Genomic DNA, 27,555 nt, shown 5'->3' on the forward strand with positions numbered 1-27,555 from the left:
GTGGGCCCACTGTGCCACATACTGCAACATCCTTGTGGTGTTCAACTTCTCCATTCATGGACTTCTTTGAACATCTGTAAGCGTAAGGTATGTTTTTAAAGCTGTCCAGTGTTCTGTGTGTATAAACTGATTTAAAGCAATACAGTTTAATATGGTTTGCATAAAACCACTTTGCTTTAGTGAAAGGTAGATTTTTTTATTATTATTATAGTATAAATATGAAGTACAGACTTAGTGCCAGGGAAGCTAAATTACTCTTTTATATGGAGATCCAAACTGACCTCCCAACCCTTGCTTAGAGTGCTGCAAGTCAGTATTGCAAGTGGTTGTTAAATCTTGTTCCTTGAGTTCTGGAGCCCTAACATTTATTTCTGTACTGCCTGTGTCACCACAGAGCCCAAGAGCTCAGGGCATTCATACAGCTTCCAGCTCTCTCCTGCCCTCGGCAGAGCTCTGTACCCCTTGGTGCATGAAGCAAGTCAGCCTTATGCTGGACTAGTCTGGCAAGTTAGGCATTCAGTCCTAAACCTTACAACATCTGCAGTTACTCAGCTTTGACTTGGTTCGACTTGGTCGGCGCTGTAGCGTTCTCTTGGTTAAATTACTAAACCAATGTTCTTTCTGAACAAAAAAATGGCACTGAAACAAAGCCTTCAGGGTTTAGCAAAAGGAATTTTGCTTTTTATTATAACTTTCCTTTGAATACAGTGTCATTTGTGCTTCTGATCTCTGACCAGACAGTTTCGTTTTTTTTTTTAAAAAAAAAAGAAAAATAAAACCACACCTCACAGTCCTCATGTAAACTCCTGGCCTACAACAACTGCAGCTTAATGATGTGATGGAGAAGGCAGGTAAGATGGCATTTTACTTAAAAATTATTTCCACAGGAAATGATTTGATTTACATTTTTCAAGAAATTAATTCATTCACCAACTGGTAACAAAGGCTACATTTAATTAAAACTAGCCACACAGGTATTTCCGTTCTATTGCACGTTTAGAGTAGATTCAAGTCCATCACAAAAAGGTTCTTGCAGCCCAAGAGGATGGATGAGTTTAAGGTGATCGTAAATGCACGTAAGATGTTTGCAGCGACTGGATAAAAATGAATCCTGAAAAAACTGAGATATACTGAAATGAGACAGGTGGCTTCGACTAGAGAACCACTGCGAAACTTCCTGACCGCAGGAAGTGCACGGGAGGCCGTTCCATTGAGCTGCTGACCAACCAGAGGCTGCAGTTAGGGCTTCTGCACTGGAGGCTGTGCGTAGTCTTTTGAGCCTGCCGGCGGCGGTGCGGGGCCTGCGGGGTAGTCTCTGGGTCCTGCTGGAGGCAAGTCTCTGCTCCGAGAAGGTGCGTAGTCCCTGGAGGCAGGCGGTGGTAGCGGCGGGCCTGGCGGATAATCACGTGGGCCAGGAGGACCTGGAGGCCGGAAATGAGGGTGCCCACGTCTGTAGCTTCTGGGGTCTGGGAGGGGTGGCAGTGGCCCAGGAGGCAGATCTCTTATTCCTAAGGATGGGCCAGGCAAGAAATCTCTTGCAGCTGGTGGTGGTAAGGGAGCACCACAAACTGGAAGGAAAGGAGAAGGCGGAGTTAAATTTGACTTGTTCTTTACTCCTGAATTCTTTGGAGCAGCTCTGGGGTAGGTCACTGCCACATGCAAGGCTTCAGCGGTCATTAATTCTATTCTAGTGCCTGTTGGCTGCTGGTTTCTGTTATAGTCTAATCAAGGAAGAGCACCTTGGCGTTATGGGGACTTGGGGAAAAAAACCCACTCATCCAAACATTCAGAGCAAGACGGCTAAACCTTGTGAAGAATGGGGAAACTGTTGCTACTGGATGGCATTCCCAGTTCTACAGTACGCTTCTGAGAAGCCCAGTGGGAAAAGTTCTGTTTGAGCACAAGGCAATGCAACTGTACCTAGGGGCACAGGGAGAGGTCGAGGCCCAGGCCCGTAGTGTCCAGGAAAGGGAGCTGGTGGTGGACCATAGTTAACAGGTGGTGGAGGTGGAGGTCCCAACACTGGAGAGGTCATGACGGGCGTCCCAGGGAAAGAAGGTGGGCCTTTGGGACCGACGTTAACCTGTGTGAGAGGAGGTTAATATTCCAGCATGTTAGTCGCTGCACTGGAGAAATACCAACACTGCTGAACGCTGCCACCACTCACCACAGGCCAAGAGATGGACAGGGGGGAAAAAAAAAGGATATACCAAAACTCATTAACTGAGAAGAACATAAGGAAGTGTGTTGCATCATCATCCCCTCAACAAGCAGAACGCTGCGTGTGCTGAACAGTTTGTGCATCCTCTCAGATGACAAATTTTTCAAGTACAGCTTTAGCTGAAGATTCATCACTCTTGTGAAGCATCCTCAAGTGGATGCCCTTTTGGTGAAGGGCCTGGCACCCGAAGTTAGAGATGGAATTGCAGTTAAATACTACAAGTAAGAATGCTTAAGATTATCGTAGTCACACTGAAATGAAGTGTTTCCCTTCAGCCCTTAAAAGAAAGGTCTAATTTCATTAATTCCATTAAAAAAAAAAAGAGAGGAGCTGTTCATCATTAGAGAATCCTTTGGAGATAGAAATATCAGCCTTTAGTTAGTTTTGCAAAGCGTTTTGTTATGGAGCAGTTCAGAACACCAAGCCTGTTATTCTTCTCCATGAAAGCAGTGCAACACCATGTTCAGCCTCTGAATACTCACTGTAGCTGGTTCAATAGATGAAGGTGAATCGGTAGTTACACGGGGGGCTTCAGGTTCTTTGGGAGAGGGCTGCTTTTTTTGGGGAAAGGGGCAGACATCAAATAAAGTAGTGACGGGACATAGACAAGACAGAACATGAGACAGTTAAAGCAGCAGCAGGAAGTACAGTGAATCGTGTATTAGAAATGTTTCCTGAAGGTTGTTTCTTTTTCAGCTTACCGCCCTATCCTTTGCTGTGGCAGGAGAGGAGGTTCTCGGCCCACTGCTGATCAGGGACGCTACAGCAGGCCCAAGATCTGCAGAGAGAGCCACAAAGGCAGGTCTTAGTCATGCTTTGGGAAAAGGAATGTGGTTCTTCAGGTTCCATTTCTGAAGTGAAAGATTAAGTGAGTATACTGTGCAATTGGTGGCAGGCCACATAACTTACCAGGAACGGACATCCTTCCAGGGAGCTCTGGTGGCCTCCGTGGAGCAGGGGGGCCATCTACCACTGTACCTTAAGAGAAACAACACCAGAGATTCTAATCAGCACATGCCTGAGCTACTTTAAATTAAAATAAATCCACTTATGTATTTACAAAGCAGATATCAATACGTACATGATCCTTAGAATCAAAATCAGACCTTAGCATTCTTGGGTTTGCAGCATGTAAGGTACGCATGACAGAAAGGAACCCTCTCTGCTTACCAAATTCAGCTCTTGAGCCTTCTCTCTGAGGAGCAGAAAGGGGCCTACTGGGAACTTCCATCATCTGTGTGGGTGATGGATTTCCTCCACTCACAGGCGATGGACCAAAAGAACCATCTCTACTTAAGGGCACTACATCAAGTAAGAAAAATTAACAAAGTAAAGTAAATCACATTGATTTTGTTACTGTATCATGGTGTGTGTGTGTTTGTTTGTTTTGTAAGAGTAGGCTGATTCTAAGAGCACAGTTTTGGGAGAAACAGGAGCACCTACCTCGTCGTGGTGGGACCTGGCGATCAGGCCTGCCTGGAGTTGGCTTTACAATTAGCGGTCTTTGAAGCATGATGGTTTTTTGGTTCACTTCCATTAATCTACATTTAACAAATAGTTTTTTAACTTAATATATTGAGAGTTATTATACTTTATGTATATATAATACATACGCGAGAGTTGTATTTGTTAAACGGAACAGTAGCACAGAAACTACATTGTAAAAATGTTTTGAGCTTTTACCAAGAAATCTTACTTTAACCATCAAAACAAGTTAAAAGCTTAAAGTTATTATTCATACGTGCACCACACAGTTGGTATTCGAAGAGGTCAGACTGACCTCTCCTTCTCCCACATCCCCCATTATACAAAAACAAGCTGACCGTGCACCTTGCAGAATTTAAGCTCCTCCTTGCCTAAGAAACAGCATGATCCCAGAGCAATAAAACCAGCCTGTACTGTACTCACTTCTGTCTCAGGTTGGCTGCTTCTCTCTTCTCTTCAGCCAGAGCTCTCTCAGCAGAGCGGGCAATAAGCTGTCAGGGAAAATTTTGCCAGCTGCATTAACTGCACCAGCCCAAAGCCAAATACAAAGTGTTCGTATCAAAAGGGGAAGAACACTCTTACCCAGTTGTCGTGTGCTTTTTTCTCATGAGCAGCAATCTTGAGAAGAGAAGAAAATAAAGTATATTACTTTTTTTCTTCCAGTAACTTGATTTCTGAGAACTCATTACAGAGCATTAGAATGCTGCAATAAGTGGCAGCTCATTTACCTGGTTTTTATAAGATCTCTCTGTTTTTTGCAATTCCTCTTCCATATCTTGGATCCTCTGCCTTTATAAAAAGAAAAGGAGGAGAAAGAGAGAAATTAAATAAATTTTCTTCAGCAGCTGAAATAAAGAAAAACAACAGCCTTGAGAAACCAAAGTTACTTGTAAACTTTCACTTCCTCGATAGCCAGCACGGCCTTTTCATCTGCGGCAGACAACTTCTGCTCCTTCTCCTGGCGCTCATATTCTTCTTGAGTTAGCTTTCTACACAGGGAAAAACAAGCAGATCAAAAAAAGTATTTCACCATCCTCCATCTATCATGTGATAATTTTTCACACCCTTTTTAACCTTTTATGTCCCTAGCTATATGGTTTTTGACATTTCTCTGCAAGTACTGAGGAAGTTCCTAACATCTTCCTCTCTTGCAAGAGCTATCCCACAAAACTGAAGCCACTGAACTACTCCCAAGTTCACTATTCCTAATATACAGTTCAACTTACAGGTCGGAACAGTTTCCCAGAAAAAAAAAAATACCGGAAGCCCTAAAGTCAAATCAATACACAGTAACAGGCAGTATAACTTCCTAACAGTTTTGGAAGGAATATAAATCCTTCAGTTAGAGAGGTCAAAAGAATGGCTTCTTTTCTTGAAGCTGGGCTCTCCTTTTCCTCTCCAGTATGTGCTTATTACATCTGGATCCTGAAGTTGTAAGATCAGAAGTTTCGGTACTGAGGTACTGCAGAACCTAAACTATTGAGATTCTTCCAGTGCCGTTTCCTCCACCCCCACACACTTGAGCCTTACATCTTTCAATTGCTTCACATCAGAACCTCAGTCTTATACCATCTAGCTGAAAACATCCCTGAATCTTACCTAATATTTTCCCCACTAAACTGAGATTGTATTACAGACATCTCAGTAAGAAAATAGAGAAATACATGAGCGACAAATACAGATACACAAGTAGTTCTTCAGTGCTAGTGATTCATTCACCTCAGCTATCAACATAAACAATTTAGTCAGTTTGTGGAAGAGTAATTGGAGGCTTACTTCTGGAGTGCCATTTCTTTCTGCTGGTAAAGTTCACCAAGAATCTCCACCTTCTGTTGTAGTGTTTTACATTCATTTTCCAGTCGAGCTTTGGCTGACTGCAGTGAAGAGGAGTCGTGTTCTAATTTTTTTATTTGCTCTGTTGGAGAAGCAAAGGTAAGTGAGACATTTGCAACTGGAACCGTTATGCAACTTAAGTGTTCTGTTTCTTCTGAAATCACAAACAGCATTTTATTCGAAGCAATTGTCTTACTAAGTCTACCCACCCTCCAGCTCATGTCTCGCTGCTACTTCATCACTCAGCTTGGACTGCAGAGAATTTCTGTCTTCTTCAACTAGGGATAGCATAGTTTTTACCTGAAAAATAAAAAAATCAGCAGAAAGTTTTCAATCTCAGGCACAGCAGTAATGTAACTGTATTTATTCATCATCCTGTGGAGCATACCCTGGAGGCATCCATCATCTGCTTAATCTGAGTCTTCATCTTCTCATTATCTAGAAGAGAAAAATACATTTGTTTTTGGTATTTATTAATCCCAATTCCCTGGACTCTACAGCTGTTAAAAATAACATTCCCCACCTTTCAATGTGGGGTAGGTCCAAAGGAAAACAGACAGGGAGTTGTGTAGGAAATGCAACAAAACACAACCGAAATTCACTGCCTGGCACAGGGGAACTGGTAGAATTACTCTAAAAGGCATTCCAGAAGATTGCTCCTTGCAGCTTTTTATAGCCACCACTATAATATTAGTGTGAACAGTGTCCGTTACTGGACGCAGTTTATGAAATTCGAGCTGTGAGAATTTTCAGCCTAATTATGCTGTAGGATTAGAAAAAACTCAGGGAGGCTGGAGAGAGGGAATCAGAGACGTAACAGAAGTGCCCCAGAATCACAGACACTGTGAATCCAACATCAAGGAAGATAAACTTCCTAAGTAGTTTTGCCAACTTCTGTTTCAGTCTTTCAGATTAAAAGACACCATTACATAAGTGTACCCTGAGATAACCAGGGTTCTTGACTAAAAATTTGTATTAAACATAAATGTAGCACAACAACGGCGCAGAGATTTTTAGCTTTCAGAATGGTCTTAATTCCTAGCTTCTATACAGTTAATCTTTAGAACTGTCATTACACCTACAACACACCTAAAGAGTAAAGTAAAAACGATTATGGGCCTTTAAGCATTTCTCCATTCAGTACTTCGTGTTGTCTGAAGATTAACTCTTACAGCACAAGCAGCTACGCACATTATTCTCCTTGTTCCCCACATGAGATGTACCAATCACCTGATATGCTTTAGCTGCTATGTGCATCAGCCAGCAGGTCGGACTACTGTACCTGGCAACTCTCCGTTGGCCAGATCATCTTTTGTGCTCCATTCAAGCCCTTCACCGTCCTTGGCCTCAGATGCTGAATCTGTGTCAAGTTGCTTCAGCTGCATAATGCAGTTAGTTAAAACCTAGTAAAGAAATCAGAGGATCACTGAAGGAGATTTGCTCTGCATTTGGTAAGGTATACTAAAGTATTTTACAACATGTAATGTTTAAAGCTTGTTACAAAGAACCTACTTCAATTTCGTTTTCCTTGTAGGCAAGTGCTTCTTCTATGTCCTTCTGAGACTTCCGATACAGTTTGATCTGCTCAGTGAGCTCAGTGTGCCTCTCACTCCAACCTTCAGCTTCTTTTAGCAGCTGTATGAAACACAAAGGCAAGACAATTTTTTTGGTTTATTTTTAGAATGCGTAACAGAACTCTGTTATACTACTGCCTCTGGCAAGAACTGATCATCACAGGTCACAGATGAAGTGCAAACTTAACACTTATGACACACACTGCTGGTCTACTGGCAGAACTAGATGCTTGGAATCTTTCTGCAAGTTGTATTATTAGGTGATTTTACAAACTTGAAGTTTTCTCCTCTAATATTCCAACATCAGAAACAAACTACTCCTACACGTCAAAATATTAGGAGTTAATTGCAGCTCAGAGATAACCACACCACATGTCTTAGAACAGCATTTATGTCACATACAGAGAAAGAAAACAGAGATATTTTCAATTATCCACGAAAGTACTGTCATGACATTTCAGGGCTAAAGGGGATCTTCATTAACTTTGCTTCAGAATTGATTTTTGAATCATAGAATCACCAAGGTTGGAAAAGACCCACAGGATCACCCAGTCCAACCATCCACCCGTCACCAATGGTTCCCGCTAAACCATGTCCCTCAACACAACGTCCAAATGTTCACTGAACACCTCCGGGGTCAGTGACTCCACCACCTCTCTGAGCAGCCCATTCCAGTGCCTGACCACCCTTTCAGAGAAGTAGTATTTCCTAACATCCAGCCTGAATCTTCCCTGGCACAGCTTGAAGCCACTCCCTCTTGTCCTATCACTAGTTACACAAGAGAAGAGGCCGATCCCCAGCTCACTACAACCTCCCTTCAGGTAGCTATAGAGAGCAATAAGGTCTCCCCTGAGCCTCCTCTTCTCTAGACTGAACAACCCCAGCTCCTTCAGCTGCTCTTCATAAGGTCTGTGCTCCAGACCCCTCACCAGCTTTGTTGCCCTCCTCTGGACACGCTCCAGGGCATCAGCGTCTTTCTTGCAGTGAGGGGCCCAAAATTGGACACGGTACTCGAGGTGCGGCCTCACCAGTGCTGAGCACAGGGGGATAATTACTTCCCTGTTCCTGCTGGCAACACTGTTTCTGATGCAGGCCAGGATGCCATTGGCCGCCTTGGCCACCTGAACACACTGCTGGCTCATGTTCAGCTGAGCATCAATCAATACCCCCACATCCACTTTCTCTACACAGTCTTCCAGCCACTCTGCCCCAAGCCTGTAGCGTTGCCTGGGGTTATTGTGGCCAAAGTGCAGGACCCCGCGTTTGGTCTTGTTGAACCTCATCCCAATGGCTTCAGCCCAGCCGTCCAGCCTGTCCAGATCTCTCTGTAGGGCCTCGCTACCCCCAGGCAGATTGACACTTCCAACCAACTTGGTGTCATCTGCAACTCTTTGCTATAACATCCTTCAGCCCTGACCCCAAGTAGCAATTTCTTGATCACACAGAGACCACCACATTAGTACAAACTTTCTGATAAGTTACTGACAAAAATCAAACAAACGGAACTGGCATAATGCAGATGCGTGGCTTGTCTGCACAAACAGCTTATGGGGCTTAAGGGGTTTAAATCTTAATAGGAAATGTGAAATTCTGCTACGTTAGGAAAACGAACACACTGTGAATATATAATCAAGAAAACTAGGAATAAAGTGCCAGCATTTAATTCAAAAGAGAAACAACGTTGCCTCGCCTGGGCAGAACTTACTTGCTCTTTGCTCTTTTTCAGCCTGGCATTCTCTTCTTGCACATGCTGAAGCTCTGCTTTCACCTTTTCTTCACTTAGTTTAGATTCATTAAGGGCTATCTGCACCTACATATGAAACAAAAAAGAACAAAAAGAGGCATAAAAACCAAACTGTAACGGAGTAAGAGCTACGTATTACTTGCTAACAGAAAAGAAAAAGGCATACATGCACAAGCAGCTGAAATCTGCCAAGCTAGCATTTTCTATCAGGTTGTAGGTATGAGTTTTCCTGGTACAGAACCAACACCTGCGACTGTCGAAAGGACATGGATAATGCTTTACCTCTGACAGCTCTGCAGAATGCATGCTGAAAGCCTCTTCAAATTTCTCCAATGACTTCTGGGTTTCAGAGAGCTAAGGAAGAAAAAGATGAATGGTGAATGTGTATTGATCTGGGAGGCAGCTGTGCCTGAGTTTGTTATTATTGTAATCTATGCATTTTGGAAGCATAAATGGAAATTCAGAGCAGCCATTAGACTAGAAGCAACACAGTGCTGCCTTATCAGTGAAGCAAGGAACAGAAACGCACTGCACATCAGAACCAACTTTCCCCTTTGACTCAGCTGGTGTGTGGCAGGGAAAGCTCCCTACACAGCCTAGAATGAAAGTACCACGTGTTGCTGTCATTAGCAACAACCTTTGACCAAAACACCAAAGAACCTGTTGGAACTTATTACAGCAAATCAAGCTTTAAAAAAGGGAAGGAAAAAAAAATGAAGTTTTTTTTGTTGTTGTTGTTTTGGTTTTTTTTTAAGTACCACCTCTGGATACAAATTAGGGGCGGCTTAGAGATCCTCATATTTGAGGAAGAGGAGGATTGTTTACAAGGGTGGATAGTGATAGGACAAGGGGGAACAGTTTTAAACTGGGACAGGGGAGGTTTAGGTTAGATGTTAGGAGGAAGTTTTTCCACACAGAGGGTGGTGACGCACTGGAACAGGTTGCCCAAGGAGGCTGTGGATGCCCCATCCCTGGAGGCATTCAAGGCCAGGCTGGATGTGGCTCTGGGCAGCCTGGTCTGCTGGTTGGCGACCCTGCACGTAGCGGGGGGGTTGAAACTCGATGATCATCGTGGTCCTTTTCAACCCAGGCCATTCTATGGTTCTATGATTTGTTACAGAACGAAATGTTTCCTCTAAGCACAGGAAAATCTCTCCTACCAACCCAAAACCTTCAGCCCATATTGTTACGGAACTTCCTGGCTTTGGCTCAAAATCCATTTTTATGTGAAAGCACAACCACAGAAGTTGATAAAAATTTTCTAAGAAAAAAGAAGTCAAAAGAATCTCCCCCTTGAATTTGCAATGAACCCAAAGTTTAATTTCAGGTCTTTTTGAGGTGGTTCATCTCATTTTCTCTACCTCTATCTGTTAACCAACAGACTGTGAGCAGTTAGTTGGGCACAATTAAGGTAAGGACAATGCAAGACAGAGGTGTGACTGCTCTTACTTTTTTCTGTTTCTTGGCATTCTGTTTTCTCTCTGTGTCAAGCATTGTGCGCAGGCTTTTTATTTTGTCATCCAGCTGATGATTCGTTTCTTCTAGTTCTTTGACAGTGTCCTACAAAAGCAAAGAGTATAAGATGAACTAAAGCAAGTTATTTTATTAACATTTTGGGTTTCAGTACAGACAATTAACTGCTCCGTACCTTAAGCCCTGCAATTTCATCTGAGAGAATGCTTTTTTGTTCTTGGGCCACTTTCATCGATTCCTTTGCTTGCTTTATCTAAGCACAAAAACAACCAACTGAATTTAGGACATTTTCAACATAATATTCAGTAAGAATGGAAAATAAAAGTATACTAGCTGTTGCACTGACCGTGCCATTAAACCAATAAGAAATCAGTAAGTAAGGGGACAAGAACCCAGAATGATACCTTTTCATCGCACTCTGAAAACTTGTCTAACATTTCTGTTTTTTCTTGTAGGAGGTTTTGAATCTTCTCAGCCAATTGCTTTTCAGTCACTAGGAAGAAAAAGAAAGCTTACAATAACTGTACTTCGAGTAATGGGAAAAAAAACAAAACCAGAGCTTTCACTTCAGGGAACACTTGCAAGAAAGGACTACAGCACAGACCAGGATAGTTGTCCACTTCCTGCCAATCAGCTCATTCTGCAGGAGTCCGAGCACTTCCAGCTTTCATTTAAAGGTAGGATTGAAAACAAAACAGTAAAGCTTATTAAACAGTGACGCAAAGCATTTCGCTCTTGCACCTGCTTGGTGGGAGCTGCTCACAAACGGCACAGCTGAGCAGAGTGAGGTGCTGGCTATACACACAGGAGGTACTTCAAAAGAAGTGATAGTCAAAATGCTGGAGAAGTCTCAGACTGCTGCTTTGATACTCAAGGAGACGCAACTGCCTTCCCTAAACAACAACCCGTTTCTGTATTGTTGAACTGAGCGGTCAGCAAAGGTAATGGGATGAAAGCTCTGAAAGAACTTCAATATGCTCAAGGAGCCACATGGCTTTCTAACAGACACCATTTCTGGACATCAAAGACGGCTGTGACCAAGCAGTTGTTTAGACACATATTTCGTTCCTCTCCAACCAACCTTTAGGATACATTCTACATCACTGCAGTAAAAGAACTGAAGTGTAATAAATTAAAGAATTGTCCAATTAGCATTACTTCATTTGAGCAGCCCAAGCCCCACGTGCTCCACAGCAAATCCTGTGGCACAAACAACAAGAAGCACCGGTTGTTCCAACCACATCCTACACAGTGTGATGGCAACTGCTGCTCCTCCCTCCCCTCCTCTCCCACACAGGGGCTCCTGGCAGAGAGGATCCTCAGCCCTTCTGCTTGCAGGAGAGGAGGGCCGACAAGGGACTGCTGAGGTACAAAATACTTCCCAACATTTTAAGGGCAGGAATGCCCAATTAAATTGATCTTCCAGTTTCACTGCAGCGACAAACAAGAGTAATAGGTTACAACTGGGATCCTGAAAATAAGATCTCTCTCTTAATGCGTTTTTTTCACTGCTAATGTTCTCGCATTTATATAGATTTTTAGTAACATTCATTTCATCATGCTTGAAAAACATTTCTTTGCTCTTAGCTTTAGTAGTTACTATATAATATCATATGAGAAAATATTTTCTGAGGAAAAAAAGAGTTAGACCTGTGTTCTTCGTTCTTTCAGAGAAGGCTGCTAAGTAATTTCTGTACCAGCAGTACAACAGCGTTTTTCCCTCTCCAAAAACATCTGTAATTTCAGCACAGAAATCTCCTTACAGATCTAAGACAGACTTTTTCATCTCACCAACCTTCATGAACTGTATGAAAGAAAACTGCAGTATAACTGAAATGAAACTACAGAGTACTGACAAGTAAGCAGTATGGTTTGTGGTGAGGAAACTGGGTAGAGTTAGTGCACAGACAGTTCTTTCATGTTTTCATTTTGTATTCAAATACAAATTGCAGCAATTACCCTACTTTAAATTCTTTTTCTATTCAATACACGTCAATTGTACACACTTCAAGTTACGTGCCTATTTAGATCTGCATTTAGGAGGTCCCTTCCCAATTGCACAGCAGCCAGCTTTGGGCTCCCTGCACCCCCCTAAACGGCAAGGGAAGCACCAAGGAAAAGAAAATCCACTGCGAGTCAGGAAACCAAACATTGTCCCCCACTACCATCGTACCAGTTAACCCAGGGGTCACGTTTACATTGAACCACACTGAGCTCTTCCCTGCCCGTTCTTTAACCCGCAGGTGTGGGTCACGTTGTTCCTCTTAACTCAAAGCATATTCAAAATCCTCAGACTTGGGTAAGCAGCATCTCCCAGCCCAGCTGACACCCTAACCCTGAACTCAGTGCTCTCCTTGAAAGGCACTGAAGATTAACACTTGGTCCTCTGAAACAACTTGTAGAACTTTTAAGCGCCTAAGTAGCAAGCACACCAAAAAGCACAGAGAAACTTACCTTGATACATTCTACTCTTTACCTATAGAAGAAAAAAGAAAATAGCCATAAGTAATACGTGAAAGACACTAATATTTCCTATGGAAGCAAGTTACCACATATACACAGATTAAAGCAGCACATGGAAAGTACATCCCTCCCTGCCAACCGGAGTTGAATAACACTACAAACAAGCTTAAGCTGTTTTCTAATAAAAGCTGCTAGGCTAATGACCTGTCCTAGAGCCTAAGCAAGTATCTGTTTACTCAGACACTAAAAGGATAACAGTACGTGGCTGCATCCCGTGAGGAATAAAGAAAATTAAACTGCTTTGCAAAGAACAATCATGAATTTGCTAACATAAGAAAGCGTGCACCTCACTTCAATCCTCTGTTTTAAAGCAACGTATGTTTTCACAGCGATTGCTCATTTCAAAACACCAATACAGGAACTCAGCAGCTCTCTTTTTTATGCTGTTAAATTGCAACAGTGTTGTGGAGTTGAGACTGATCCAGTGTATTAAATATCAGAACTCGAGCAGCAAGGAAAAAAATCTACCAGTTTTGTTTCAGATAATATTTGGTTTTCATTTATTTCTGTCAAGCAAAGATGAAGTATTTCACAGATTTCCAATGCACATCACTGAAAGGGATATCTATAAAAAGTTCTAAGAGATTTTCACCCATCTGTTCCCTAAGAGACACAGTGGTACACTTGAGAGCTACTGATGGTATGTTTCTTGCCCAGAAGGTTATCTGTGTATGAAAGAGCAGTGGGACGCAGAGTGAGGAGCAGAGCACGGAAGGGGCTCTGTGGTGAAAATTATCATCAGGTTTCTCAGTTTCTAAGCGTGGTGCAGCTGGGCAATACGAAGGGGAATTAACTGCTTGTTTTGGAGGCTGCCAGCAACAGGCTCAAGCACATGGAAGGCTTCTCACACCAAACCTATGCTGACCCTTTCTTTCCTCAGCCTTTTAGGTTACACCACACTCTGCTATTTTAATTTGGAAATCACCACTTACAAGGAAATCTTCAATACGTAACATAAAAGGAACACCTTCTTAGTTTAAGAAAAATTATTTTAGCAATGAAGCCCAGCATTTAACTGAAACTAACGCTCTAAATGGAAAAACCTTCTGCTTTGACATCCCCAACGCCGAAACGGTTTGGTGACATCAACAACAGTCCCTGAAGCATCAGCAGGCTCAGGAGCACGAGGCACACTCACCGAAAGGCAGGTTCTCCAGAAAATGATAGCAAGCGTGGCCATCCCCACTAAGGCAGTGACAATGACGGGCTCCCACGGCAGGCCATGGAAATCAGGCCCAGGACGAATATCCTCAGGCAGGGTGGCAGCCAACTGAAAGCCAACAACACGGACAGCGGTGAATACGCTTCCGTTAAGCGCTCAGGTAAAGCGAGCAGTAGAGTAAGGCCTGACAGCTAAAGTGAGCAGTCTGACATGTTTCTGTGCCTCTTGCAGAGCCTGAGAAGCACCTACAGCTTTCCTGCAATTCTTCTATACGAAACCGAGAAGTGGAGAGGAAGAAAACCACCCGACAGCTCGGCGCTTGTGCTTCTGCTCACAAGCGTGAGCGTTTGAAAGACACCTGGCAACCCCCACCTGCTAGCAAAGAACACACATCCACACACACATCCTGTCACAAAGCACCAGCAGCCATCCGATCCCTTTCCACACACAGCTGCAAGGGCACAAAAACGCGGAACAAAACCCAACTTTGCAGCCGGGCGTCAGTAAGAACGCAGCGCCAACAGCTCTGTTACGGCCGCTCACCCTTGTCACAGGGTCATATGCCATCTATCTCGTGATACGCCTTTCTCTAGAGGCCGCGAGCGAGGGGTGCCACCAGCCGGCACAGCTCGCCGCGCTGAGCCGCACAGGCCGCGCCGTCTGCGCGCTGCAGCTGACAGAAGGTCGGAGCGGCCCCGGGACGTACGAGCGGCGCCCCGCTCCAGCCGTCAGGTGCCACGAGCGGCCCCCCGCCGCGCTGCGGGACACCCCCTCGGAGCCGCCCGTCCCTGTGGAGAAGGACGGGGGTCGGCTAAGGCGCCGCGCGCCGCCTGACGCAGCCGCCCACCCGCTAACGGCCAACCGGCCGGCCCGACGCGGCGCGCGCCCCCCACCTGCAGCAGCCGTTGCGCCGGGGGCTCAGCGCCGCCCGCCGGCTCCATGGCGGCGCTAGCCGACTCGCAGGCACACGTCAGCCCGGCGCTGCCCCCCCGCCCCGCGGCACGTCATCGCCGCGCGCCGCCGGCGGCCCGCCACTCACCTGGCGCAGCAAACGGCGCACCGCCCCGCTCAGCGCTCCCTCTGAGGCGCCGCCTCCCGGCGGCACGGCGCCGGGGTCCGGAGGGAGGGAGGGAGGGACACCCGGAACGTGGTCTGAAACACAACAGAACATCTGAGCGCTTAACGTCACCAGCCATTTAAACATCGCTAGGCATCTTTATAGGCAGATTTCCCTCAGAAGCTGCTCGGTTGCGGGGGTGGCACAGCACCTCACGAGGTACAAAGGCTAAGCGAGGTGTGCCTGCATTTTATCTAAGTGCTCGGCTAGACCTCGAGGTGGAATCAGAGGTGAATGCGGCACAGCAAAGCTGAGCTTTGCACAGCAAGCAACCCACACCAAAACAGAGCGAGGGAAGGCGGCAGCAGCAGGATCCCCCCTTGGCACAGTGACCACACGCACTCCAGAAGGACCGATTTCTCCCCCATGGCAGAACCGAGCCAAATCTTTCTCCTGCTCCAACAGAATCTTAGCCAGAAATGACTGGGCTGCTTGAATGAAGCTTGAGTCCCCCTGAAAAGTGTTTTTGGAAGAGGAATAGCCGAGTCGTGGGTTTGAAAGAACAAGACAAGAGATTGCGGTTCTATAGCCCAATGGTTGGATCACCAATCCCTTCTGCAAGTGAAGAAAACCTGGGCTGCCAGTCATTGCTGCTGTCTTATCTGCTGCCACCCTGACACAGCCCACCGGCCCCAGCACTGAGCTCGGACTGCAGTGCTCACAAGAAAGCATTACTCTTCTTGCTTCTATACAGCAAAAATATAGTAGAGAAATCTTTACCAAGGCAAGCGGCAGTTACACAACAGTGCCACTAGAGGGGATGCCAGTGATCACTAGAAACTACCAGGATTACACCAACATTTAACAAAAACATCAGTGAAAACACCTGCAATTTCTCTCAAAGAACTATTCAGCCATACTCCTCTTTAAGAGCAAGATAACAAAACAACCAAATTGCAGAAGGTTACCTGGAGCAGTGTCTCCCTTAGCACTCTCTCCTGCATCAGCTGCCCCAAAGGGATCAGCCAGCGGCAATCCTCTTTCACTGCCGTACCCATCTTCGGCTTCTCTGTTATCCGAGAAGGTGGCCTCCTCATCTTCAGGTGGAATATTAACAGCTGTCTCCTCCTCCTCTGCCTCCTCCTCCATAGGAAGAAATGGCCTCTTGTCTTCAAGCTGCTGAAACTTCTGACTGCTCTCATCAGTGCCATGTAGGTTTCTGCCAGGAGCTGCATCATTTTCAGCTTCTTTTGCAGCACCTGTGACAGAAAGACAAGAATTTAAGCATTGAAGTGATGCATAGTTCTTGCTCGCAGCTGTCTCTGGTGAAATACTGCACCTGACAAAGCCTTTCTGACACTTTTTGACACTCCAACTTGAATGTTCCAGTCTATGAGTTCCAGTGGCATCTAATTAAATGTCTCTATGGAATTTATGCGGAGTATCAACCACTGACCATACAGTGAGATATTTTTACTGTTTTTGATGGGACTCTATCAGAAATCACATACTGCATATTTATTGCTGTGAAAGGAGTCTTGCTAAGAGTGCATCTTACCACCTTACATATTAATTAGAAAATAGCAGGACTGTAACAGACCCAAGGACTGGTTCAAACCCCACCAAAAAGATCAGTTTGTTCAGTATTTATGCTTACACACACTTCTTTATGAATGTGGACAAAAACAAGATGGTAGGAACACCTGAGATTTTAGGCACATAGCTTAGTGCCTGAAATTTGCATTAGTCACTGCGTATCCCATAATATGGTAGCTAGTTCAGGAAAAAGACTGCTCTAAGCATCCTAGCAAATTCAGCACATTAGTGTATGTGAATCCATGCTTCTTGAAAGAGGAGTTGAGTGTCTCCTCCTAGCCATATTCACCCTCAGATCCCCCTTCCTTACACAGAAGCCGGCCCATAAGATCGGGCACACTGAACAGTTTTCTCTCAGGATTTCCTACCCAGAACAGCAAAAATATGCATTAAAAATAAATAATAATAAATAAAAAAAAAGAACACCAGCAGATTCTGCAAGGCCTCTTCCAATTCTGCTCCCTCTCCCTCTTATCGCTTTTTCAGTGTACATAGTGTTCGCTTTTTTCAGTGTACATAGTGTTGTACGGGATATGGTTTTACTTCCATTTTATCAATTTAAACACCAAGCCAGTTAGCAATGATTTATTTTTCCTTTTGGTCTGCTTATGCAGTACAGAAATCTCTCTCAAACTCTCCACATACGTGCATTCTGACATCCTACCTTGAACATGCAGCTGATCTTCTTCCTGCTCTAGAAAAGAACCAAGTGGGACACTCTCACTAGCAGATGAGTATTTACTTCTTAAAGAGTATATTAATTCTTGAATATCGTCCATCAGTGCGCTTTCTTCATCATATAAATCCATTTCTTTCACCACCTCCTCTTGATTTTCTGCCACTCTGGAATCCAGGACCTTTCCTACAACATCCATAATGCTCGAGTCTGAAGACTTAAGTATCTGGTCCAAAGCTTTTTCTATTTCTTCATTGTTCTGGCTTGCCTTCCGAGCAAGCTCCATCTCTATCTTCATGTCCTGAAACATGGCTTCAATCCTAATCACATTTTGGAGCCCAAGGTACTTCTGTAGGCGTATCACACGCTTTTCATCAAGGAAATCTCTTGTTATTGTGAGTCGCTTCACAGACTCACTGTAGTCTGTTACAGTGTCATTTGTGGCTGCTGACATGTCAGCAGGGCTGGGGAAATGTGCAGAATGCTGGTGGGCGTTTCTTGTATCCTCTGAATTTTGAATCTCTTCTGAATCTCCCAGCAAAAGGCCCTCTGGGAGATGGCCTTTCCTTTGGTTAAAGTCATTGCTGTCCTCTCTGTCAGGAGATTTGAAATCATATTCTTCCACAGCTGATGGTTCCTCAGCTTCAGAAGACTCTTTGTTGTCTTCCATGACATGTTCAATCTCATCCAATTTGGTATCTTCACTCACTGGTTTGTCAACCTCTTTGTTTCCGACCTCATGCGCATCCTGCACCCTGCTTATTTCTTTAGTGTCCTCAGAAAATGAGTTTGTTTTCTCTCCCGTTTCATAAGTAGGATTTACAGTTCCTGAAACAGCTTCACTCAGTACTCCTAAATCAGGATTTGTACTTCTAGTTGTCTGAGCATTTCCCTGTATATTTGCAAGCCTTGCTTGCAACAGCTTTGCACTTGCAGCATTTTCATCTTCCAGTAGTTCTTCCTCTTGCTTCAAGTCAGGGTCTTCTTCAGCATCTGGCTCTTCAGACTGCAATTCTAGCCTTAGGGTTGTTTCTCTAGCTGAACTTGTGCCAAGATTTCTGTCTGAGTCTTCATTATCAGTATGAGCAGTTCCTTGCTGAGTAGAATTCTCTGCATTAGTATTCTGTGCAGCACTTTTTGATTTTTCTTCAGGGGAACTTTTCTCGATTCTTTCTTCAAATATTGTCATCTTGCCAAGATTTCTTGAAAGCTCTTCTTTCACATCTGCCTCTGAATACTCAGTCTCATTTTCCCATGGCCTAGGTTGTTCAGCAGCTCCTCTACGGCTTGGGTCTCTCTCATCTGCAGAGGTTTCTTTCATGCTTCCCCTCTCTATTTCTGGTTCTTTCTTAACAGAGATGGGCCTTTGATTTTCATGATCAGCCTCCCTTGTTTGTTTCAAATCTTCTTCCTGTCTTAGGATTTCTTTTTCCACCACAGGCATTTCTTGCTCCAGTTTGTCTTTCAGAAGGTCAGTATCTCCTGTATCACTTTGAGATGTATTTTGTACATCTTCCACTGGTTTTGCTAGAACATCACCAGAAGGCTCATACTTAGCTTTTCCTTTCTCCTTCATTTTCTCCCATAACTTTCTGTGCTTAAAATTATTTTCTGAGCTCTCCTTCAAGGTGTCACCTCCAAACTTTTCCTCTTCTTTCTCTGTTTCAGCAAGTAGCACTCCTTCTGGACTTTGGTTCACATCACCAGCAGGTGGACTTAGAGCATCTTGCTTACCTTCAACAAATGATTTGAATTTCAGACCATCTCCTGGACTATGCAAAACAGGGGGATCAGGCACAGCTGTACTCTTCAGCTCTTCAGGATGCAACACTGTTTCATCAGTCAGGAGCTGCTCTTCAAACTGTTCAGTTTTGTTTGTTTTTTCTTTTGCATCTGGGTCACTTGCACCTACAGGTTCTCTTCTACTGAGCTCTTCGGAGAGATCATCAAGTTGAGTTGCTGTTGGTGCTTCTTTCTTGCTAACTGGCATTGCTTCATCACGCTTCTCCTTTGTTTGTTCAGATTCAAACATGTCCACATTTACACTATCACCCGACTTCTTGTTCTCACTGAAGGCATCCTTAGTAATTAACACATCTGAATCACGTTCTTCCTCATTGTCTCTTTGGTTGTGTAGCTCTGTAGCACCATTTGCATATTCATCAAGTTTATGATGTTTTGACTCAAAGCCATTGCTTTCATCAGCTTCTGAATCCACTAGGGATACGCTTTCTTCTTCTGTCATAAATGACAGCAAAGGAATTTCTTCAAACTGATCTACAAAGTCTGACTCCTCCTCTGCATCATAAGCATTATTGCTCAAATCTTCATTAAAATCATTTTCCATCGATGTAACGAGGCGAGTCACTTCATCATCTGATACAATAGCATCAGCAGTTGAGCCAAATTTTGTTTTCAAGTTCACAGAGAGCTCTCTGTTTAAAAGTGTATAGGCATTGACTTCTTCACTCTCTTTGTCAAATTGACTAGTTTCACCCTGAGGAATACTAGAGTTTTTGGTATTTTCACTTTCTAGCCCTTTTAGATTCTCATTTAACATTCCTTGTAAGTGCTCATGTGCAATTTGTTCTCCCTGAGAGATTTCTTCATGTCTATTAACAGTGGGGTTTATCCCAGCACTTGCAGTTCCTTCTTTAAGAGAACTGTCTACCTCCTCTGTCACAGCAAGGGCTTCCTTATCTTCCTGTGTAGTTAGTTCAAGATTGTCTGACTCCAAAGTATCATGGAACTCTATCGTATCAACCTTTCCCTCCTCTTCATCTCCTTCAGTTGTTCCAGCTGGTTTTGTCCCTGGATCACTTGATTCAGAGTCCCTTTCATTTGCTATCGTCTCTTCCGATGACTTCAGAAGTTCATCCACGTTATAGTTATCAAAATCATCTCTTCCATCTTGAAAGCAAACAAAGTCTGTTTCCTGAAATGAAAAACAGAATGTAGTCATAATTACTTATTTATTTTACATAGTACAATGATGAGACCCAACCCTCTTGTTCAGCTGCAGAAATACGGAGATACAGCAGTAATGTTATTAATCATGCAGAATTCCTAACCAAAACTCTCTTCCAAATCAGTGGAACTTTTGCCAAAGGACTCATGAAAACTTAAATAAAAAGTAAATGGTTTAATCTCTTCCAAGACCTTCTAGAAAAGAACAAAAGAGAAGCCAGTAATGGACTTGACAGTATTTTAATTTAATCATCACATACATCCTGAATTAAGAACAATTCTATTGCTGAATGCTACTAATGAGAGGAAAGCAAATGTCACTGTCCCAAGCTTTATTAGCTGGTTTCTTCTCAACTGACCAAGCTCTTCAAGCAGCAGCTGCCTATCGCACAGTCTCTGAGTTAATAAACTGCAGCACAAGCCACTGAATACAATTTTATCAGGTTCCGAAGCTGCATCTGTAGTAGTAGTTCTGGAGTTACTAGTTATTACTACATGAGTGTCACTCGTGTAAGCTTTGAAGGATCAATTTTAAAATCAAAAGACTAATAGCATAACGGGTTTTGCTTGTTTCTGATAGCATTTTCAAGCTTCTGCAGTTGGGAAAATAAACAATTCTGAATACATATACCAAACAACTTACACGTGAGCCAGCTAGCAGCATTTCTAGAACTCAATCAAAACAAATTTTATTTTAAAAGAGCATCATTATTCAAGAAGTGAAACATCAAAGCCCAGAATTTGAGCTGATGATTGCACATGCAGATCTATACAAACATTTCACATCCCAACACATACGTGAACATACATAGTTAGCTGCTTACTGAAAAAAAAGAGTAACTGAGGATTGCTGACACTCCCCATTCTCCTTCCCAGTGATTTTATTTGAATGCTGACGTAGGAAACAGTAAAATGCCCAATTAAAAAAGCAATAATAACATATAAGACTTACTTCTGTTGGTAACTCTAGCTCCTCATTGGTATAATTATGATTTATTTCAAGTAAATCCTTTGGAAAATATCCAAAATCACTTCCAATCTGCCGGAAAACAAAAGCAAGCAAACAAAAAATTGGTATAAAAGCTTCTGAAATCACGTGACTGTTAAAATCCTAATTACAGACACCGGTAACAAACACGTCAGTCTCACTCTCAAGTATGTCTAGATGAAACTTAACACAGTGAATAGAAGAAAAAGATTAGCAATACTTTGTTTATACAATAGTTTCAGTTAATTTTATGCTTACATTTCACCACTGTTTTGTGAAGTTGCTCAATTTTATGATTTGTGTTTTAAAGACCAATATATAGAATTAGCAGAGTTGAGAGTGAAATCCAAGCAGTCTGGCTCACGTGAGTTTTAACTGCTATCGCATGCTCTCTCATCAGTGCTATACAGGCATCAGGAATTTTCTCAATTAGTAAGCAGAGGAGTGCCTTTGTGCATGAATGTAAACCTTATTAGTCAATACTGCATGCCTGTAAATATATTCACTTTGAAGTTCAAGGCAAAAAGTGAATGTGAGGAAAGCTTAGAACTGTCCCTGAGGTAATACCGTAGTCTATTTTAAAACCTGTATGGAAAATATGCCCCCCTCTGCAATGTCATTGTTGATCTGCACCGAGAAACAACTAGTTACAGATGGCTGTTTTAAAGAGAGGCTACATGCTACGCCAATGCAAATAGTAGAAGACACGAAACTCCCTTATCACTAACTGGATAAGATCTACGCAGTACTGCTTGCTCGAGAGCTCTGACAACAGCTGTCAAGAAGCCAATATTAAAAGCATACTATCGCTACACAGATTAGATTATTTGGGCAATTAGTGCCCGGTGGACACACCCAGAAAGGTTCCTAGAGGACCAAAAATCTGGAGGAAAGAAAAATGTTGGTCATTTCTTGGTGTTTTCTTCTGTTGTTGTTGTTGGAGGAGGAGGAAGAAGACAATTACCAATTTTCATGATGTTTCTTTGGAAAGAGCAGACAGTTAAAGATCAAATTAACAAAGAAAAAAAAAAGGAAAGCAACTACGTTAAAATAGTTGGGAATCTGCAGACAAGCATTGCTGCACTGATATTACCAAAACAGAATCAACTGGGCTGAAATTTCCCGAATCTACAAAGGCATAGAGAAGGGAAAAATTGTATCCAGTGGATAATACTTACTAACATGTTTTTAAACTATGGAAGCAAGGTAAGTACTGGTACACAGCAGGATTTCCTTTGTTAACTATTTCCCACTCAAAACCTCCCATCCATAGTTGAGACCGCTAAGTCAGAGACAGGGAAAAAAATAAATCTATTATATCCCCAAATACACTTATTTTGTGAACACATCACAGAGACAACTAATTATGCTCTTACAGAAAAGATGTGGGCTTTTGTCCTTGTGCTGCATAGTACAGTTTTATTCTAAACTGACATATTTCTCTCCATGAACTCATAGTTCAGTTTTAAATGATCTTTCTTGAAAACAAAAGCTTCAAAGTAGCCTTCTTACAGGCTAATCTCAGTGACTACCATTATAATTAGACATCGCAATTTGAAGCTCATTTGGTATAATCCTAGCTGCTGACCATACCACTCCTCTGCAGTGACCCAGTTTGCCATTTATGAACCACACAGGATCTGCATGCCCAAATTTTTATCTGTTCCTCTCTCTACAAGTCCTGTCTTGTACAGGAAAATAATGCTCCATTGTGCAAGTGAAGGAAACATTCCTCATTCTATACGGACATGATAAAGAAAAGGCATTATGAACACCAAGTAAAGAAAGGAGATGCACCCTTCAGACCACTTTAAAAGACAATTTCACTCCCTTCCCAGATAAAGTGCCCTCAGGGGACAAAACCACGCAGCATTGCAAAGGGCATTTGTCCCCTCCAATGCCCACATGAGACACCAGCTGCAGCAGCCTCAGCAAACACTGCTGACCAAAAAGCCAGCCCCACACACTACTTACTTCCACGAGACAACAGTTAGTTGGAAAAACTGGATGGTCAAAAGTTTTTCAATCTTAAAACCCTAAAGCACTGACATCACAAGTACTCCAAACTGCCAAAAGAAGGAAGTAGATATGGTCTGCCCATTCTGAATGCTGGCAACGCTAAGGAAATACAGAGACGACGGGAATAAATTCCCTCACCCTCTAGGTCCTGAGACACATCTTCCTGGCTTACCTGAAATCTAAATTTAGCCCAGCTTTCTTCCATTCTGCTACCCTATGCATTTTACTGGGCAGAGCATGATCTAGAGCAAAGTCTACCTCTTGTAATATAAGGCCAGAGACTGTTTTCTCAACATCTGAGTTATTCACGAATCAGAGCAAAAACTCTTTGCCATAAGATGAAATAGCCTTTTTCAGCAAGAACTTGAAGTGTCTTTGCTGTAATGTCTTGCTAAAAAGGACCAGTTCTAACTTGAATTACCTGCGTGGTTTTGGAGCCCTGGACCCTGCTAAAGATGAGGGCAGAGTGCAGGTGAACTGCACAGGAGAAAAATCTACATTGCAAAACACAACACTGTAAACAGTGGGAGGTGAACACTAAAGAGGAGGATAGTAGTAGAGTAGGATGTGGTGCATGGGGCAGTGACAGCACCAGATATGCTCCACCGTCTTGTTTTGGGACAAACTCATGTATTTTCTTAGAACTGAGTTATTCACTTAATTATTAATATTAAATATTAAAACATTAACACGAAATTCAGAATATAAAATCACAAACAAATAATGTTTGTGGAATACTGCCCTAGCATTTGGCTTTGCTGTACTAATGCCAAAAACAGCCTGCCATGTCACGTGCAGAATATATATTACGGTTGAGTTCCAGAAATTTTTCACATGCAAAATACTGAACTCAATGGCAATTCTGCCAGCAATAAAGTATACAAGGCTGGGATCATAAAATAAAGGCTCTATTTTGTTACAGTGCAGCATGTTTGCCAGCACAGGGCAAAGAATCAACAATAGCTTGAAAAGGGTGGAGTGAATTTTGCAAAGGCAAATAAAGCCCAAACCCAACTGATACATATTGTTCACCTTTAGTGAATCCTTCCTTAAGTGATCTCCCTTTAAGTCAGAATTACTGCCGTAATTCTCATGGCTCCTCAAAAACAGCCCCAGGCCTACAGTCTGTATTTCTAACTCATTTGAAACAAACCCCGGCATGCAGTAATCCAAACTTCCCATGCACACATTCTCCTAACCTCTGCCCCTATCTGAAGGTCACAAAGTAAGAGTTGTCTCTTGAATTCATAGCTTCTGTTAGGTTCTATTAAATAATTTCCTCCAAAACTCCAGCCAACGGAAGAAGTCAGTAGGGTAAACACACGCGATCAAATGACACAAGGTCATGCAACAAGATACTAAACAGGCTGTGGCAGAAGGAATCTGTTTGAACACAGAGCTAGGTAGCCTGATTTTAATTAGCCAGCAAGAGCCTCCCCGTAGCTCCAAAACCGCACACAACAGACATGGCTGATGGCCATAAATCAAGCTGCCAAATCTGGCATAAGAAGTCACAGTGCGTAAGAGAGACCATAGCACAACCCACAAGTGCACGACTGCAGGGTCAGCAGCAGGGTCAGATGTCAGGGTCAGGCCAGCCCCCTGCTGAATGTGCATGAGAAGGCACCTCTGGTCCCTTCACAGCATTTGCAAACTAGTTGCACTATTACCAGCTGAGCATCAGCAGGCGGACAACCAGAGAAATGAGAAAAAGAGACTGAATTAGCCCACAATCATTCTAAGAAACACAGAAAAGCATGTAACACAATTAAAAATGACAGCAAACAATTGGAGTTTCGCCATTCCTCTAGACCTGCCAACTTCAGCTTCTACTTGTTCAACTTAGAGGAAAAACCCCTTTAAACCTGGAGACACACCTAACTGCTGCATGAGCTTCCAGTCGGTGAATAGGGTTGAACTGCACATTAACGCAGCAATTACCCTAAAGCTGCTGTTTGATCTTACAGTTTGGACTACACCTTGTCAGTAGGAGATGCACAGTCGGCCCCATGTTACTACTCCTCATCTCAGGAACTGGCAGCCCTGAAAACCCGCACCATCTAATTAACCAGATTATTTATGGTCCAGTACATGTCAGAAGGGAATTACCAGCACGGCACAATTAGGAATTCTTCTTTAACTGCGTGCTGCAGCTTTCTGTTCTCTTCTGTATTGTTCTAATTGGATTCGGCTCCTGCTGAGAGCTTGGCTGTCCACACCCAGCCCGAACGGGTCAGAGAAAGCCATACATCCTGCTCATCATCAAACCACTGCTCCCTCAGCACACAGCCAGGTGTGGCTTCCACCAGTCTGCGCCACAGTGACAGGCAACTGCCTTCCCTTGGCAGCAGAGCAGAGCAAGGAGTGAGATGGAAATAAACACTTCAGGCACAAGAAGAAGGTGCGGGGGGATGCAAGGGCAGGGAGCAACAGGGAGGTGGACTAAGCAACCTCCCAGATTTTCAGTGGAAGCCCACAAACACATCTCTTCCTCTAGGGTACCTCAGCTCTGCTTCTACCAGACAAATAACATGCACGTCATTAAATCCCAGAGGAGGCTTTTGTTGGTGGTGGTTTATTTATTTTTTAATATAACTTTAAGCTCACATCTAGAGAAGGGCTTGCTGCAGGAATGCTCCTTTCCTCCATTTCCCATTACTGCTGCCTTCTCAGACTGCCCCGAGAAAATGACAACTCAGATATGGTCACTACTCTGCAAGCTGCTACAATGAGCCACTAGAGCTGAATGACAGAGACAGACCTCTTAAAATCCAATTTACCATCATTCTTCTTAGTTTTACTATTTTTTCCCTTCAATTCTACATGCAGCTTAGATTAAAAAAAAAAAAAAGACAAGATGGCAGCTGAATATTAAGAAGAGAAATGTAATGAAGATACATCTAAAGAACAATCCTTAGCAAGATCATACTGAGGGCAGAATGACACCACCTCATGGGTAAACACAAGTGCAGGTTTAAGTTTTGCTAGATGGGATGGGAAGTTCAGCTTCTAGGTAGCTCAGAGCCACCAGCTCCAGTGCTCCAATGCAAGTCCTTCAACACAAGGAAAGCCTTCTAAAAGAAACAGTTTTTAATCCCATGTTAGCATGCCTCACGTTTGATGCAAATGCATCCCATTTCACATTGGCCTCGAGATCAAATGGCGTTCATCACTCTGCATTTCCAGGTGAAAAACTTGAGTTTTCATGTACAAAGCCAAACAAACACAACATTATGACAGGAAAATACCAAGAAAAGCAAGAGAACAAACGCTTTGCAGCACTTACACTTCCAGCCCAAAGCTCAGTTGACATTCCTATTAGTTTGTAATACACGTATACTGTTTCTCCTTTCTTAAAATTTACAAAGCGACAGTCCGGACCTTGAAAATCCTTCATTGCTTTCCCTCGGCACATTAGTTCTGTACAGAGAAAGTAAAAAGAGTATTACCTAAAATAATAACAGTGTTATGACAGGAGCATTCCTTAATTGGCAGAAAATAAGATCTCGCTGCGCTCACAGGGGTGAATCCCGGGTCGAGAGATGGAGGTGTAACAGCAAATGTAAGACTGGAGATAAAATGTAAGCTCACCGATGGAGTGCTTGATAAAGCACTTGAGAATTACATCCGAGAAGCGTGCTACGGGGCTAATTATTAATATTAAATAAGACGGGCTGAAACTTGTCTCGTAGAGAACAGGGCTCACGTTATCCAAAGTGCAAAAAATACCCGGAGAGCACAGAAGAAAAGGAGCTGGTGGGCTCTGAAACTTGCTGCGAAGGATGAGCTCAGCCAGCGTCCCACTCGGAGCGGCTCTGCCCCATCCCCGCGCCAACCCTCGGCCCCACGCAGGCTGAGAGAACGGACAGCCCCCCCGCCGGAACTCAACATTGGCACGCATCCCGTGGGCGACCGGACCCGCACCGCCCGCACCGCGGAGCCCTCCCAAAGGCAGCGACCGCCCCCGAACGCGTTTTTCTGCCCAGCGCGGAGGAAAAGAAGGGCCCCCCGCCGCCCGCACCGCCCCGCACGGCACTCACTGCTGCACTCGGGGTCGGCGCAGCGCTTGCGCTCGGTGAAGCGGCGGCTCAGCTCGGGCCCGGCGGCGCAGAGCGGGCCCGGCGGCGGCAGGAGCAGCAGCACGGCCAGGAGCAGCCGAGGGTCCGGCGGCGCCGCTGCGGCCATGTTGGCGGGCGCCGGCGGCAGGGAGGGAGCAGACACGTCAGCAGCGGCGGCG

At 43.8% G+C, this 27,555-nt stretch overlaps 1 protein-coding gene across 5 annotated transcripts; it reads right to left on the reverse strand.

The window, feature by feature from the left end:
- Positions 1-652: 652 nt before the first annotated feature.
- On the reverse strand, positions 653-27,513 carry MIA3 (MIA family member 3, ER export factor). Of its 5 annotated transcripts, none has more exons than XM_015283643.4 (29): positions 27,359-27,513; positions 26,605-26,738; positions 21,264-21,350; positions 17,333-20,279; positions 16,041-16,331; positions 15,055-15,167; positions 13,992-14,123; positions 12,785-12,806; positions 10,735-10,823; positions 10,506-10,583; positions 10,307-10,417; positions 9,140-9,211; positions 8,819-8,923; positions 7,052-7,174; positions 6,822-6,942; positions 5,928-5,977; positions 5,749-5,839; positions 5,483-5,621; positions 4,594-4,695; positions 4,435-4,495; positions 4,289-4,324; positions 4,130-4,197; positions 3,665-3,762; positions 3,392-3,523; positions 3,131-3,199; positions 2,923-2,999; positions 2,704-2,775; positions 1,921-2,083; positions 653-1,568 (listed from the first exon to the last, which is right to left on the reverse strand). In XM_015283643.4, the coding sequence occupies exons 1-29, from the start codon at positions 27,501-27,503 to the stop codon at positions 1,240-1,242; spliced, it is 6,057 nt and encodes a 2,018-aa protein (XP_015139129.3). In that variant the 5' UTR covers positions 27,504-27,513; the 3' UTR covers positions 653-1,239. The 5 variants fall into 5 exon arrangements, with proteins under 5 accessions (XP_015139129.3, XP_040552977.1, XP_040552976.1 ...); XM_040697043.2 differs by lacking the exon at positions 27,359-27,513 and adding an exon at positions 26,910-27,282 and having other exon boundaries at positions 2,704-2,772; XM_040697042.2 differs by lacking the exon at positions 27,359-27,513 and adding an exon at positions 26,910-27,282.
- Positions 27,514-27,555: the final 42 nt, after the last annotated feature.

The sequence above is a fragment of the Gallus gallus genome, chromosome 3 (genome assembly GCF_016699485.2).
Source record: "Gallus gallus isolate bGalGal1 chromosome 3, bGalGal1.mat.broiler.GRCg7b, whole genome shotgun sequence".
In the NCBI taxonomy this organism is placed as follows: Eukaryota; Metazoa; Chordata; class Aves; order Galliformes; family Phasianidae; genus Gallus; species Gallus gallus.